The 17,154-nt window shown below is 47.0% G+C and overlaps 1 protein-coding gene across 1 annotated transcript in view; it reads right to left on the bottom strand.

Annotated features, from left to right (window-relative positions):
* The window catches only part of LOC131185825 (transmembrane protein 132D-like), a 318,182-nt gene extending 305,914 nt beyond the window's left edge, over positions 1–12,268 (bottom strand). Inside the window, exon 1 of the mRNA XM_058158722.1 lies at positions 11,469–12,268. Within this exon, the coding sequence (XP_058014705.1) occupies positions 11,469–11,547 (79 nt within the window). The 5' untranslated portion in view covers positions 11,548–12,268. The remainder of the gene's footprint in view (positions 1–11,468) is intronic.
* Positions 12,269–17,154: the final 4,886 nt, after the last annotated feature.

Genomic DNA, 17,154 nt, shown 5'->3' on the forward strand with positions numbered 1-17,154 from the left:
GTCTCTTCTTAAAAGCCTCCAGTGAAGGAGCAACCACAACTTCTGGAGGCAAGCCGTTCCACTGAATAACAGAATAGGAGTTGGAAGGGACCTTTGAGGTCTTCTAGTCCAGGGCTCTCCAACCTTGGTCCCTTTAAGACTTGTGGACTTCAACTCCCAGAGTCCCTCAGCCAGCAAAGCTGGCTGAGGAACTCTGGGAGTTGCAGTCCACAAGTCTTAAAGGGTCCAAGGTTGGAGAGCCCTGTTCTAGTCCAACCCCCCTGCTCAAGCAGGAAACCCTCTACCATTCCAGATCAATGGTTGTCCAGTCTCTTCTTAAAAGCCTCCAGTGATGGAGCAACCACAACTTCTGGAGGAAAGCCGTTCCACTGAATAACAGAATAGGAGTTGGAAGGGACCTTTGAGGTCTTCTAGTCCAGGGGTCTCCAACCTTGATCTTTTTAAGACTTGTGGACTTCAACTCCCAGAGTCCCTCAGCCAGCAAAGCTGGCTGAGGAACTCTGGGAGTTGCAGTCCACAAGTCTTAAAGGGTCCAAGGTTGGAGACCCCTGTTCTAGTCCAACCCCCCTGCTCAAGCAGGAAACCCTCTACCATTCCAGATCAATGGCTGTCCAGTCTCTTCTTAAAAGCCTCCAGTGATGGAGCACCCACAACTTCTGAGGATCTACTGTTTAACTGTTTGATTGTAAATTTAATGAATTAATTCAACTGATTTATTTAATTGATTAATTGTTCTCATTGTCAGGAAATTTCTCCTTGTTTCTAGCTTGGCTCTCTCCTAGATACTGTTCCATCCATTGTTTCTTGTCATGACTTCATTTGCGTTGGAGAACAATTTGACCCCCTTCTCTTTGTGGCAGCACCTCAAATATTGGAATACTGCTATCATGTCACCCCCTAATTCTTCTTTTCTCTAGACTAGCCAAACCCAAATCCTGCAACTATTTTTCATATGTTTTAGTCTCCAAGCCTTTCATCATCTTAGGTGCTCTTCTCTGCACGACCGAAACTGGACACGGTATTCCAGGGGTGGCCTTACTAAGGATTTATAAAGCGGTTCTAAAACTTCATGTGATTTTGATGTTATGCCTCTATTTATACAACCAGGGATTCTATTAGATCAACTTCAGATCAAGAAAGGTGGGGGGAGGAGGAGGAGGAGGAGGAGGAGGAGGAGGAGGACTGTAGGGTCCTTGATGGCTCTGTCAGCTTGGTGATTTTCTTGCAGACATTTTATTACCTAAGTAGATAACATCATCAGCACTAGAAGTGTCGTGTCCCACTCCTCCGCTGACGGCCGGGTCAGGGAAATCCGAATCAGGCTTGCCTCTGCAGCTCTGCCCAAAGTCCTAGCAAAGTCCTCAGAGCAGGCAGGAGACCAGTAAGTGACTTCAGCAAGATAAGTTCGACTTTGCCTGACTCAGAGAATGCCAGAAAGCAGATCCTTTATATAGGCCATGGGGTGTGGCTCCATGACTCAGCACTCATTAAGGCCTGCCCCTCCCTTCCTTCTGTTGCCTCCGCCTATCCAATCTTCTGATGCGAGGATTACTCCAATCAGCTGTTGGGAATAAACCCTCCTCAGGCTCACATGCTGTGGAGGAGGGGGAGGGTCTAGCTGCTCCGTTTGCCTGGGCATGGAGTCAGGGCTGGGGCAGGGAGATGCTCCTTCTTCTGCAGTTTGTGTGGGCATGGAGCCAGGACTTGGGCTGGGAGGCATACATTCCTCAGTGTTCGGGAGCAGGTAAGAAGGCCCCGGCTGCTCTGAGGGCGGGCAAGACACAACAAGAAGGCTTTCAGGAGGAGGAAAAAAAGGATGAGGAGGAAGACTGTGGGGTTGTTTCATGTCCCAACTCGGTAACATCATAAATGCTAGAAAACAGTGGGGTTTGCAGAGAGGAGGAGGAGGAGGAGGAGGAGGAGGAGGAGGAGGAGGAGGAGGAGGAGGAGGAGGAGGAGGAGGAGGAGGAGGAGGAGGAGGAGGAGGATCATCTGGTGGAAGAAATGGAGAGAAAAGGGAGATCCCAACAGTTGATAATGCTTAATGCATTCCGTGTCTTCCCTTCCCTCTCAGAAATCATGCTTGACTAGTAAACCTTCCATTCTCATTTGCTTCAAGCTACTCTTTCAATTTATTTCCTCTTTGCTCTCTGAACCTTTTCATTTCCAACAGGTTCAGCCTAATTCAGAACAGGCTAAGCACCGGGCCAGCCTCAGCTGACATTCATGTCATAAGGGTTGTAATGTTGAAGCCTGAATGAATTCCGAAATAAATCCGATTCCTGGCTGTTCGAGCCTCAGTGATTTATTTATCTCCCTTTCTATCAAAGATGTCAGCTTACAAAGTCTAATCAAAAAAAACCCTCTCAAATCAGAGCTGGCAAAATGGTGCCGAGTCCCAGAAGTCTGTAATGATGGAAGGGAGGGAGGCTCTCGTCGCGGCCGAAGTCGAAGGGCGATCTTTGAAGACACAGCAAAACGGTCAGGAAATAAAGAAAGATCAAAAAGCAGCTACAACTCCATGCACCTGGCGATTCAAAACACCCTCACCAACTTAGCAAAGCACCCTTGAGTGGGATGTGAGGGACACCAACTCACTCCTCAGGTGAATTATAGAATAACAGAGTTGGAAGAGACCTTGGGGGTCTTCTAGTCCAACCCCCTGCTTAGGCAGGAAACCCTACACCACCTCAGACAAATGGTTGTCCAATTTCTTCTGAAAACTTTTGGAGGCAAGTTGTTCCACCGATTAATTGTTCTGTCAGGAAATTTCTCCTCAGTTCTAGGTTGCTTCTCTCCTTGATTAGTTTTCACCCATTGCTTCTTGTCCTGCCCTCAAGTACTTTGGAGAATAGCTTGACTACTTCTTCTTTGGGGCAGCCCCTGAGATATTGGGACACCGTTTCCATGTCTCCCCTAGTCCTTCTTTTCATTAAGCTAGACATACCCAGTTCCTGCAACTGTTCTTCATATATTTTAGCCTCCAGTCTCCTAATCATCTTTGTTGCTCTTCTCTGCACTCTTTCTAGAGTTTCAACATCTTTTTTACATTGTGGCATTGACCTCTGAAGGTCCAACTCCAGGCCTCAAGTGTCCAAGATGGACTTTGCAGAGATATCAAAGTTCTGATGAGGCCAATGAAAGAGTATCGGTTGTCCTCGACTTATCACCATTCATTTAGTGTCCATTTGAGGTATTGGAGGTGCTGCTACAAAGATGAGGGGATGATCCTATTCTCCAAAGTTCTTGAAGGTGCAATGGATGGAAACCAATTGAGGATAGAAGCAACCTGGAACTAGGGAGAAATTTCCTAACAGTGAGGACAATCAACCAGTGGAACAGCTTGCCACTAGAAGTTGTAGGTGCTCTGGAGGCTTTGAAGAAGAGACTGGACAATCATTTGTCTGAAATGGTACAGACCAGGGTCTCCTGCCTGAGCAGGGAGTTGAACTCAAAGGTCCCTTACTGTCAGAGTATATTCATAAACTGGAATAGGACATGGCAATTGGGTCAGCCAATGAGAGCTGTTTGATAACTGAAACATAACTGAAACAGTGTTTGTTTGTATGGGGCCATAAGAGACAGTTTGGAGCCTGGGCGTGGCTTAGACTTGCTGAGCTGTATATAAGAGTTGGTTTGGCCTCTATAATATTTGCCTCTGTACAATATATTAGCCTCTGTATCTCTCTACTCTGTAATGACTTGCTTCTATGAATATTGCTTCTGTGTTCCTGATATTGTATGCTGAATTCTCCTGTATGGTATTGTATATAAAAAAGTTTCTTATGTCATTTGAATCCTGCTGAAGTTCATTTAATTGTGCCTGATTGTGTGTGCTGCAACAAACCCTGACATTTACAACTCTGTCTCTTCTCCTGCCCCCTCCTCCACTCCCCTCTTTCATCCTTTCTCCTCTCTCCTCCTCCTCCTCCTTTCCTTTCCTCTCCTCTCCTCTCTCTCCTCCTCCTTTCTCCTTTCTCCTCTCTTCTCTTCTCCCCCCCTCCCCTCCCCTCCTATCCTACCCTATCCCTTTGCACTACCAATCATCTCAAACAACCACACAATCAAAACTTGGGACGCTTGGCAACTGGCATGTGTTTTACAACAGTTGCAGAGTCGCAGGATCACAAAACTGCCATTTGCGACTTTCCCACGAGGCTTCCAATGAGCAAATTAAGCTGGGCTTGCTTAGCGACCACGTGGTTAACTGTGGCAAAAAGAACGGACATAGAATCAGGGGCAAATCACCTAACATCCACCCTTGCTTTAGCAATGGAAACGCTAGTCGTTAAGTCAAGGGCTACCTGCACTGGATCTATCTCATTAAGGTGCGCAGAAGGGAAGGCAGATTGTTCGACGTTCCATTCTGTAGAGAAACAACCCACATTCTCCCACACAAGTACACGTGTGTGGGGAACCAGCTGCATCAAACACAACTTCTGGGTCAAAAACGCTACTCGATGAGGTGATTAGTTTCCACCCGCGGTGGTTTTATCCGGCATTGAAAGATTGATATTTTTTAATAACAGCCAGAAGACACGACTAATTGGATGACAGAAAATGATATAAAATAAATAAAACATCTTGGGGCCTTCATTAGGCAGCCTGATCCCCCGTGCTCTGGTTTATATCTTAAATTATTTTGTGTTACATTTTTGCATATGTTCCAAGCATCACCTGGTTTTCATCGGAGCTCACAAGCCAAACTACACCACAATCAGGCCAGGTTAGGGCTTGGACGAAAGACAGAATCAGGGATTTTTAAGTTACACTACATAGTCAGGAGGTTGAGGGGGAGAAACCTTCAGAAGGTGAACAGGGCAAATTCTTTGTGTGTTGTTGCCAAGAACACTCCATAGATACATGGAGCTGAACCCAACTTGAATACCAAACAGAATCGAATAGAATTCTTTATTGGCCAAGTGTGACTGGACACACAAGGAATTTGTCTTAGGTGTATATGCTCTCAGTGTACATAAGGAGAATAAAACACATTCATCAAGAATGAAAGATACAACACTTAGTGATAGTCAGGGTTACTAATAAGCTATCAAGTCGTACTAGGAAACAAATAAAAACAATATAAATTGAAAGACACAAGCAATATGGTTATAGTAATAAGTGAGAAGAGATAGATACTGGTAAGGAAGAGAAGAATAGTAGTAATAATACAGACTTAATAAAATTATTTGACAGTGTTGTGGGAATTAGTTGCTAAGCAGAGTGATGGCATTTGGGGAAAAACTGTTCTTGTGTCTAGTTGTTCTGGTGTGCAGTGCTCTATAGCATTGTTTTGAGGGTAGAAGTTGAAACAATTTATGTCCAGGATGCGAGGGGTCTGTAAATATTTTCACAGCCCTCTTTTTGACTCGTGCAATATACAGGTCCTCAATGGAAGGCAGGTTGGTAGCCATTGTTTTTTCTGCAGTTCTAATTATCTTCTGAAGTCTGTGTCTGTCTTGTTGGGTTGCAGAGCCAAACCAGACAGTTATGGAGGTGCAGATGACAGACTCAGTAAGTCCTCTGTAGAAGTACAGGGAGCATTTGAACTGGACAGGGCCTGGCTGAAGTAGCCACAGGTACTTACTGGAGATCAGACATGGAAGATCAGGTCCACATGTGAAGAAGGTCCAATTAAACTGATTTATTGCTATGTACAGGAATCTTCTCAACTGTCGAAACCTGCTAAGAGCTAGATAAGCGTCCAGGGAATTCAAGGAAGGTTGAGCTGAGTCCACTTTTGACTACGTAGGAATTCTAAGATGATCCCTCTTTTGACTCCGTCCCCAGGTTCTGTCACTCTTTCTCCTACAGCTCACCACCTCTATTCAAGCATCAATAATCACCTGTGGAAAGTTTCAAACAAGTAGCCCTACAATAGCAATAGCACTTAGACTTATATGCCACTTCACAGTGTTTTCTAGCCCTCTCTAAGAAGTTTACGGAGTCAGCCTCTGGCCCCAACAATCTGGGTCCTCATTTTACCAACCTCGGAAGGATGGAAGGCTGAGTCAACCTTGAGCCGGTGAGACACGAACTACCAAACTGTAGGCAGCCAGCAGTCAGCAGGAGTAACCTGCAGTACTGTATTCTAAACACTGCAGCACCACGGCTCTTCATGCCTCAATGGAGGAAAGAACTCCACATTTGCATCTTCCAGGTTGGATCCTGAGTTTACCCAGGTAAAAATTTAAAAAAATCTGGAATCCTTTATGCTATGAGTGTGACGGATTATGTCTACAAAGGGGGAGGTGGTGTGATGGACTATCTGGAGGCAGAGGAATAGATTTAAGACAGCCACTCCCTAGAACACTAATGGTGAAACCTTTTGGCACCAAGTGCCCAAACTGGAACATGAGTGCATGCATATCCATGTATGCACGGCAGAAGCTGGTTTTGGCCCGAAAAACAGCCTGAAAACGGCCCGGAAAATGGCCTGGTATTTGGTTTTTGGCCCAGAAAAATAGCCTGAAAACGCCCCCAAAAACAGCCCCAAAACAGCCAAAAATAGGCTGGGTTTTTTGGCCATTTTTCGGGCTGTTTTCTGGCTGTTTTCTGGTGCTCCAGTGCTCATGAAGGCCAGCTGGCCAGCGCGCATGTGTGTGGAAGAAACCAGAAGAGCAGCTGGCGATGGTGTGCATGCCCACAGAGAGGGCTCTGTGTGGCCCTCTGGCATGTGTGCCATAGGGCCATGCATGCCATCATAGGCTCAGGGAGGGCGAGAAACGGGCCTACCGGAAGTTTGGGAAGGCCCTCCAGAGGGCCTCCGGAGCCTGGGGAGGCTGTTTTCGCCCTCCCGGAGGCTCAAAGAAAGCCTCCAGAGCCGGGGAGGGCAAAAACGCCCCCCACCACCACCACCGTGGAGCAGGAGGCTGACTAGGCCACGCCCACCCAGCAACCGGGCAGAGAACCACTTGCTAAAATATTTGAAGCCCACCCTGCTCATCCCTCTCCTATGTTGCAGCGTTTTTTTAAAAAAAAAACACGACGTCAATGTCCCCCAAGCTTGGATGACAACTAATAAGATCCTCTCTTTTTCTTCACATCTCCGAGAAACTAGCCTAATCTGAGCTTGTTCCACCCTCAGTTCATGAAGGTTTCAGAAATATGTATCTTCAACAAGAAAGCCTGAAGCGTTGGTAGACAATGGCAGCCAGCCAAAAACTCAAATTGCCTTGAGCCAAAGGAAGGTTGGCTGCATTATTAATACGGAAGCATTAAAAATCCAGCAGGGATTCTTTAATAGCTAGAGCTACATATATTATCTCTCTGGTTTACCTCAATACTTTTCAGAGATATTTTCAAGAAGCTCTAATTACATCCGATTTCGGGTTGGGGGGTCTAATCAGGAATACAAACAATTGTAGTATCTTCACAATGTAACTCCATAATTCACGGAAGCTGTTCCTAGGAAATGAAGTACGGATGCTCTACCAGATCCTCCTTACCATCCAAACGAAGTCAGCACCATCCACATATCTCCAGAAAAAAATGGGGAAAGACAGATCTGTCTATCAGTCATCCATCCATTTGTCCATCTTCTAATTTCTCTGTCCATCGGTGGTCAGTCTGTCTGCCCATCAGTTGCCCATCTGACTGTATGTTTGCACATCCATCCATCTGCCTTTCCACCCATCCTTTCACCCACTTATCCATCCACCTGAGGACAAGAAGCAATGGGTGGAAACTAATCAAGGAAAGAAGCAACCTAGAACTAAAGAGAAACTTCCCGACAGTGAGAACAATTCATCATTGGAACGGCTTGCCTCCAGAAGTTGTGAATGCTCCAACATTGGAAGTTTTTAAGAAGAGATTGGACAACCATTTGTCAGAAATGGTGTAGGGTTTCCTGCCTGAGCAGCGGGTTGGACTAGAAGACCTCCAAGGTCCCTTGCAACTCTGTTATTCTATTCTATTCTATTCTATCCTAAAGGCCACACCTTCTTTTTCCCGCTGGAAGTGCCTGAGGTTGAGAAACACCCACCAGTGTGGACTATCTAGGGCTGTGATGGTGAACCTATGGCACATGTGCCAGAGGTGGCACACAGAGCCCTCTTTGTGGGCACGCGCACTGTCGCCAGCTGCTGTTCTGGTGCACACATGCACGCCGGCCAGCTGGTCTTCGCGCACGCTGGAGTGCCGGAAACCTGAAGACCAGCTGACTGGTGCACATGTGCACGCCAGAAACCTGAAGACCAGCTGGACAGCCAGCACGTGGTCTTTGGGTTGCTGGCTCGACAGGGTGTGCGCACTAACACACGCAATTTCCGGTTTCACTGATCTAGGGTTTCCAGCTGCTGGATTTTCAAAACTGAAGCAAAAAAGAGACATTGATCTTGGATAGTTCTCTTTCGGTCATGGGAAAATTGGATAGGACGTCAAGTTCAGAAGATTGCAAGAATTTCCTTGTCTCAAATTTTGTTAGTCGGAATATGGATTGTATACAAAGCTGGGCTGTGGAAAGATTTAAATGTACACATTCAATCCCACAGCAGTCCAACCGAGTTGCTTTCAGATCAATCCCTCTGAGCTCTCCTTGGCAGCTGAAAGCTGATGTTTCAGCACTGAGATAGAATCTTGATTTGAACTCAAGAGTTTCCAAGTGATTCCTAGTCACCCAGTTGGCTTTTGTGCCTAAGGTGGGACTCGAACTCACTGACTCCTGATGATTGACCCAAAATCACCCAGCTAGCTTTCACGCCTAAAGGACTAGAACTCACCATCTCCTGGTGATCGGCCTAAAGTCGACCAGCTAGCTTTCATGACTAAGGCAGGATTAGAACTCATAATCTCCTGGTGATTGGCCCAACGTCACCTAGCTGGTTTTGATGCCTAAGGCAGGACTAGAACTCACAGTCTCCTGGTGATTGGCCCAAAGCCGCCCAGCTGGTTTTGATGACTAACGTAACACTAGAACTCACTGTCTCCTGGTTTCTAGGCCAGAACCACCACACCAAACCGGTTATCCAACGGTTTCTAACTTTGCAAAACTGGAAAGCTGATGCTAGTGTACATACACACACACACACACAACTAATATTTCTTCAGTTCAAAGACACTCAGTGGTATTTTTCTATTTGCTTAACACCCAGCAGGGGAACACTAAAGGAAGACCTGTGAATACACAAGCTGCACTTTTTTTTAAAAAGAAGCCCTTTCACACCGCCTGAATAAAAAAACAAACAAACACAGTTTCTTAATCCAGATATATTAAAATACTTCAAACTGGCACTACGATAGCCTGTCAGCTGCTAAAGGGGGGGAAACACATTTGCTTATTGTCTAAGAAAATGTTGACACTTTTTAGAAAATGTGTCCAATGGCTCTTTTAGAACAAGTCAGTCCCCAAAAAGCCTTTGGCACCAAGGAAAAGATTTGTCCTTCACTGAGGACTAGTAACTTGCACAAGAGAAGCAGGGAAAGCTACCCTTTCCCCCATTCCTCATGATTCATTACGTGGCATTCTCTCCCTCTCCACCCAGGTGCCTCCCCCCCATCCCACAAGAAACCACAATTCACAGTTTCATTCTTATATACAGTTCCATTCCTTCTAATGCCATCCCCTTATCATGCCAACCCTGTGAGGTAGGTTGCACTGGAAGGCAGGAGAAGAAGCAACGGATGGAAACTCATCAAGGAGAAAAGTAACCTGGAATTAAGGAGAAACTCCCTAACAGTGAAGACAGTGGAATGGCTTGCCTCCAGAAATCGTGGGTGGAGGTTTTTAAGAAAAGACTAGACAGTCACTTGTCTGAAATGATCTAGGGTCTCCTGCTTGAGCAGCGGGCTGGACTAGCAGACCTCAGAGATCCCTTCCAACTCTGCTAGGCTAGGCTAGGCTAGGCTAGGCTAGGCTATGCTGTGCTATTCCTGATTCTCTGTTCTATTCTATTCTATTCTATTCTATTCTATTCTATTCTATTCTATTCTATTCTGCTTTCAGTAACCATGTGACCCTCAGGTGTCAGCACCTGAGGCTCATTCCAAGGGGATCATAAGTTTGGGTTCCCAGCCTGGAGTTTGCAAAGGGCAACTTTTGGGATTTTCATTTTAAAAAGTGCTTTTTTAAAGAAACATACACACTTATTAACACACAAGCACAGACACATATGTTGCTCTTTCTTCACACCAATACCAAGGAGGCAAACACAGGTGGGGGGCAGGCAGGCAGTGGGTTGGTGCAGGGGGGAGAGAATCAAGAACCAATGGCCAATACTGGTAAACCTCCACTTACGACCACAGTGGTGTCCAAACTTTCTGTCACATTTGTTAAATGAGTTCTGCTCCATTTTAGCAGGAGTTCTGCATGAGTTCTGCTCCATTTCTTGCCACAGTCATTACGTGAATCAGTCAAGTTAGTAACAGGGTTGTTTAGCAAAACTGGATTGTCCGTTGACATTGCTCGTCAGTGCGTCGCAAAAGGGAATCACGTGACTCCCGGGATGCTGCAAAGCCGTCGTAAATGTGAAACCAATGGCCAAGTGAGTAAGTTTTGATCATGTGACCATGGGGGACGTTGCAACGGTCGTAAGTGTTGAAAAACGGCCATAAGTCACTTTTTTTCAGTGTTGTTGTAACTCTGAGTGATCACTAAATGAACTATTGTTAAGTCCAGGGCTTAAGTCCTCGACTTAGCAACCGTTCGAAGTTACAAGGGGATTGAAAAAAATGTGACTTATGACTGTTTTTCACACTTACGACTGTTGCAGCTTGCCCATGGTCAGAATTCAAACACTTGGGAACTGACCCATATTTATGACAGCTGCATGGTCCTGGGGGAGGGCGGGAACCAGATTTACTGAACAACCTTGTTACTAATTTAACAACGGCAGCAGTTCGCTCAACAACCAGGAAGGCAAGAAAAGTTGTAAAAATGGGGCAAAACTCACTTAATCAACGTTTCACTTAACAACGGAAGCGTGGGGGCTTAATTGTGGTCATAAGTCAAGGACTTACATGTAAATACACTCTGCTATGGGGAGGGGGGGGTGTTTCCAGGCCAAGCTTTTTACAACTCAGCTCCAGATAAATTTCTCTGTAAAAGAGGCCAAAACCTAAACAGCAACGAATTCTGTCTGTCGTTCTTTCATTAGAATAGAACTGGAAGGGACCTTGGAGGTCTTCTAGTCCAGCCCCCTGCTCAAGCAGGAAAACTATTTCAGACAAGTGACTGTCTAGTCTCTTATCTATCTATCTATCTATCTATCTATCTATCTATCTATCTATCTATCTGTCTGTCTGTCTGTCTGTCTCTCTCTGTCTGTATTTCTTTCTTTAGAATAGAATAGAGCTGGAAGGGACCTTGGAGGTCTTCTAGTCCAGCCCCCTGCTCAAGCAGGAAAACTATACCATTTCAGACAAGTGACTGTCCAGCCTCTTATCTATCTATTTATCTATCTATCTATCTATCTATCTATCTATCTATCTATCCATCCATCCATCCATCCACCTATTTTTTTTTGCCTTACCTTTGGAAAGCACCACGGCCAGGCTGAAGAGCAGAAGCCAGAGAAACCGGATGATCCGATTGGGCCAAAGGATCCCCATAGCGGGCTGCAGAGAAGTTAAAGCTTTGCCCTGAGAACTTTACAATGAGGACTAGCCACCTGTCCGGGCCTTTTTTCCCCTTCATCCCAGGGGGGGAAAGGAGAGAGGTAAGTCATCTGCTGGTCTACTCAAAAATAAATAAAAAATAAAAAATATTTTGCTCCAAGTTAGATTTCAGAATTCTTTCCTGGGTGCTTTCAAAGAAAAGGAAAAAAAAATTCAAAATACAGGAGCTTTTCTGCTATCGACGGATTCTATTATTCAGGGGAAAAATCAGCGAAGGTTTTCCAGGGTAGATTCGATCCGGAGTGAAGTCGGTAGAAGCAACCCGAAGCTTCGAAGGAACGGAGCTCGGAGGCAAGGGAAGAGGAGACGAGGAAGGGGAAAGGCGGCCGGCAGAAAGGCGCGAGCCATGCCCTCAAACAAACCGAGGATAGGGCGCAAAAGCGGGTTCCGTTTCAGATGCCCAGCTCCGAGATAGGAAAGGGGTCCGGCTCGCCAAAAAACAGATCTTGGAATGAAGCCCTTTTCAAATGGTGGCTTCTTCTTTTTTTGTCACCCCCTCGGAAGGGTTGGCTGGAAGGGGAGGGGGTCAACGAAGTCTCCTTTTTTACGGAGAGGGTGAAGGATCGCTTAGAAGTTTGCCCACCCGAGGAAAAGAGGCCACGGGAAAACGATGCGCAAAGAGATGGAGAAGAGCGCGCGAGAGAAGGAAGGGAGGGTCTGGCTGGCCACGGACTAAATTCCTCTTTTGAGGGGCGGAGGGGGGGGGACCAAGCAAGCCGTAGGAATCCTGGAGGCTTCTGGAGGGAGGGGAGAAAAGGCAGGGACGGGGTGCAGAAAGGGGGGTCGGGAAGGGTGTCCCCCGAAAGGAAAAGTCCGGCTTTTCGGCGCTGCCTCCGCCGCCGCCTTTGCTTGGCAAAGCTGGAACGCGCCTGGCAGAGAGGCTGGCTCCGAGTCGCCGCCTCTTCCCTGGCGCGACGCCCCCTTTGCAGGGCAAAGAAACTCAACTTCACGTCGGAACCTAGAATTTGTTTTGTGGGGATTGGGTTGGGGGGGTGGACAAAGCTGTGGATAAAGCTGGACCCAAACTCCCCGGCCAATGGATGGAATGGGATCCCTAGGACAGCAGGTTGGGAGCGCTCTGGGAGGGGGAGATTCGAAGTCACCCGCCAGAAAGGGGATCAATAGGTCCCCCCTTTTCCGTCCCTCACTCCCCACTCCTCCAACTGCTTTCCAAGCCCCCCCCCCCCTTCGCGGACAGTTAACCTCCCCGACCAATCCGGAAGCGGCTGAGCAAGAGAGGGGCGGGGAGGCGGGTGGCAGAGGAAAACACCGCGTGCCCCCCCCTCGCGAGTTCGAGACGCCCGGACTTCAAAAGGAGCCAGACGGGGAGGGGTGGGATAAGCCCCGCCTCTTTCCCAGTAGCGCCCCGCCCTCTTCATCCCACCCCCGAGGGATTCCCCGGAGTTGGGGGAAGGTAAATGGGGGGGCGCAGGGGAGGGGAATGTCCAGCAGCTTCCACAGAGCAGGGAGTACCGGAGCTAGGAGCGAGCGAGCCCCCTTGGGTTGAGACCCCTGGGAAAACTGCATGGGGGAAGAGGAAGAGGATGGGGAGGGGGCTGCGCCTTGCACCCCGGCCCGCTGCTAAACCCACGCAGTTGCAAAAAGAGATGCTGCAGCTTCGACACGAAAAAAAAAAAGAAAATCGAGGTTGATTTGTTTACGCTTTTAGTAGTAAAAAAGGAGATTTGCTTTTGCAGCCTGCACGTTCGCAACCTACAACCTATAATATGCTATTGGGGATGGAAGTGCAGCCGCGATCCAACGGATCGCGCTGCAAAGCCGCCGAGGAGCCCTTCGCTGAAAAGAGCCGCTCCGAATCCACCCGCTTCTTCGCCTTCGGTGCGCAAACGCGCAGGATTAAAACTCCGCGTTCCGATTTGTTGGGAGGTGGGAGGGTAGAGCCCAACATTGCTGGAGGGTTTAAGGATTAAGAGGCTGATCTCTATGCCTGGAATTGGCAGACTTGTTCTGCTCAAATCTAGTTGATTACTTTGGCTGGTGGGGGGCGGGAGTCTTTTGCACAGGGCAGCAAAGAAACAGGACAAAAACAGGAGCAATCAGAAAACAGAAATCTTTAATTTCACCACGCATGGAAAGATTAAACCACAGTTTCAACAGGGAAAGCAGTCAGCATCCTAGATAAAGGTTCCCCCACAAATGCGTGCTAGTCATTCCTGACTCTAGGGGGCGGTGCTCATCTCCGTTTCAAAGCCAAAGAGCCAGCGCTGTCCGAAGACGTCTCCGTGATCGTGTGGCTGGCATGACTCAATGCCAAAGGCTCACAGAACGCTGTTACCTTCCCACCAAAGGTGGTCCCTATTTTTCTCCTTGCATTTTTTATCTGCTTTCGAACTGCTAGGTTGGCAGAAGCTGGAACAAATTACTCTGCACTAGGGATCTGAACCTCTGAATTGCCGAACTTTCGATTAACAAGCTCAGCATCTTAGCCACTGAGTCACCGCGTTCCTGGCCAGCATCCTAGACCAAGTCAAATCCAAGAAAAACCAAGAAGGAATTCCTGGAAGTCTGGCATTCAGCCAAATTGGCCATCAATAGACCCATAGAGATAAACCACGTTTATACGCCATTTGAAAGAAGATGATAAAAAGCTAAAAAGGAGAAGAGACCCTGCATGCATCTTCTCCAGCAACCGACACACAGATTTACATGAACAGGATTAAGTTTAGCCTACTAGAATGAAATTCTAGAAATTTCCTGACAGTGAGAACATATTTTGGACAGAAAGGATTCCTGGTTTGAAAGAGGGGTCAAAGAGGCCATCTATATCAAAATTGAACAGCTCCCCCCCCCCCCGTCAACAGAGGGGGGGGGATGCATCATATATCTTCAGTCTACAACACAGATCCTTTCAACAGTTCCAAGAAGGTTCCACGCCCATTTGCACCACTCAGGTGACCCTGAGGACACAGGTAAACCTCCACGTGGCCTCATTGACCCTCTTAAAGGATGCAAACAACCAGCTGTCTGCAAGGAGTATAAATCCTTCCATTCCCCACCATCCAAGTCAGAGCTGAAGAAGCTTCTTGGATGAGAAGCAAAATGTCTTCAAAGAAAAACCAGAAAGTCCACTTGTCTCTTGAGAAGAAGAAGAAAAAACAACCAACTTTGGGACAACCATGACCTGGATAATTGAGAATATCCATAGACAGACAGTGAGAACAGTTAATCACTGGAAAGGCTTCCCCCTCCAGGTTGTGGTTGCTGCATCACTGGAGGCTGGACAGCCATTGATCTGGAATGGTAGAGGGTTTCTGCTTGAGCAGGGGGGTTGGACTAGAACAGGGGTCTCCAACCTTGGACCCTTTAAGACTTGTGGACTTCAACTCCTAGAGTTCCTCAGCCAGCAAAGCTGGCTGAGGGACTCTGGGAGTTGAAGTCCACAAGTCTTAAAGGGACCAAGGTTGGAGACCCCTGGACTAGAAGACCTCAAAGGTCCCTTCCAACTCCTATTCTGTTATTCAGTGGAACGGCTTGCCTCCAGAAGTTGTGGTTGCTCCATCACTGGAGGCTTTTAAGAAGAGACTGGACAACCATTGATCTGGAATAGTAGAAGGTTTCCTGCCTGAGCAGGGGGTGGTGGACTAGAAGACCTCAAAGGTCCCTTCCAACTCTTGTCATTCTGTATCCTGGAATCCTCCACCTCCACCCTATCCTGACATTTTGCGGCTTCTTTTAAAGGCTGATGTTGGATCCGCATCTAGATTTATACCGTGATGGCAATGATGATAGGAGTGGGACTCTGAAAATCTTTTACCGGCAGTCTAAAACTAGCATCCACCCCGTCTGACCCTTAGACCTGGCTTTGAACTCCAGCTTCCCCCAAATTTGCTTTTTTCCCCTCCGTCCGAAGCGGATTCTTTGCAAATGCAATCCGAGGAAGCAGGAGAAGCAGAGGCTGAAACGTGAGGAGCTGGCAGCTGTCTAATCCCATCCTTCAGCACCCCTGATCATTTATTTATTTTTAATTATCTTGTCCCTGCCGGGGAGGGGGTTGGGGTGGGAGAGAAGCAGGTGAGTGGAGTAAGGAGCCATTTGCGGAGACGGTGAAAAGGGCTAAGGGAAGACTTTAGAAAGAAACACACACACACACACAATCAATCGTTCATTCTTTTATTTTTCCAGGGAGTCGGTGGAAAGGCTTCCAGCTCCAGAAGTTGTAGGTGCTCCATCACTGGAGGTTTTCAAGAAAGGAATGGACAGCCATTTGTTCAGAATAGTATAGGGTCTCCTGTTTGAGCAGGGGGTTGGACTAGAAGACCTCCAGGGTCCCTTCCAACTCTGTTATTCTGTTCTATGAGAAAGTAGAATGAGGTTATCTGTTCGTGTTTCCTAACTGGACTTCCATCTTGCAAGCCAGGAAGGGGTCCCTTCTGAGATCCTTCCTCATACCACCCCACCTTCTCTGGGTTGAGACGTCTATTACACAACAGTCCAGAAGCAATTATGAAACTACTCCTCCCCCCCCCCCACTTTCTAAGACAGAATTAAGCACAGATCTAAAGGCTGCAGAATCTCATTTGAGTCATTAACTAGCTGGGAAGGAAAATATCAATGCCAAGGAAAAAAACAAAACAAAAAGAAAAACAATTAGAGTGGGTGGACAGCAGTATACCAAGCATTGGGGGATTCCAGGAAGTTTTCTACTATTCCTTTAATTGGCAGGTAAAGAATTAAATAAGAAGAAATTGCCTATGCCCTGAGATTTACCCTGTTTTTACTACGAACACTAGATATTCACTGAGGCCTTTTGTTTACGTGAAACAAAGCAGGCTATCTCGGCTGGATTTAGCTTTTCTTGAACCAGTCATTTTTTCCTGTAATCAAATTTCCCTTTACACAGGAGGAGGAAGAGGAAGACAGAAGAAGAAAAAGAGAGAACAGGAAGAGGGAGAGGAAGAAGAGGAAGAGAAAGAGAAAGAGGAAGAGAAAGAGAAAGAGAAAGAAAAAGAAGAAGGAGAAAAGGAAAAGGAGGAAGAGAAGGGGAAGAAGAAGAGGAGGAGGAGGAGGAGGGAGAAAAGAGAAGAAGAAAAAGAGAGAACAGGAAGAGGAAGAAGAAGAAGAGAAAGGGGAGAAGGGGAAGAGAAGAAGTGGAGGATGAGGGAGAAGAGAGGGAGGAGAAGAGGAGGAAGGGGAAGAAAAGAGAAGAGGAAGAGAGAAGAAGAGGAAGAGGAGAAGGGGAAGAGGAAGAGGAAAGGGAAGAGAAGAAGTGGAGGATGAGGGAGAAGAGAGGGAGGAGAAGAGGAGGAAGGGGAAGAAAAGAGAAGAGGAAGAGAGAAGAAGAGAGAAGAGGAAGAGGAGAAGGAGAAGAAGAGGAGGAGGAGGAGAAGAGAGGGAGGAGAAGAGGAGGAAGGGGAAGAAAAGAGAAGAGGAAGAGAGAAGAAGAGAGAAGAGGAAGAGAAGAAGGGGAAGAGGAAGAAGAAAAGGGGAAGAGGAGAAGAAAGAGGATGAAGAGGAAGAAGAGGAGAAAGGAAGAGGAGGTGATCAGATGATCAGCCAATAAATTAAAGAAAGAAATATATT

This window comes from Ahaetulla prasina, chromosome 15 (genome assembly GCF_028640845.1).
Source record: "Ahaetulla prasina isolate Xishuangbanna chromosome 15, ASM2864084v1, whole genome shotgun sequence".
NCBI classification, from domain to species: Eukaryota; Metazoa; Chordata; class Lepidosauria; order Squamata; family Colubridae; genus Ahaetulla; species Ahaetulla prasina.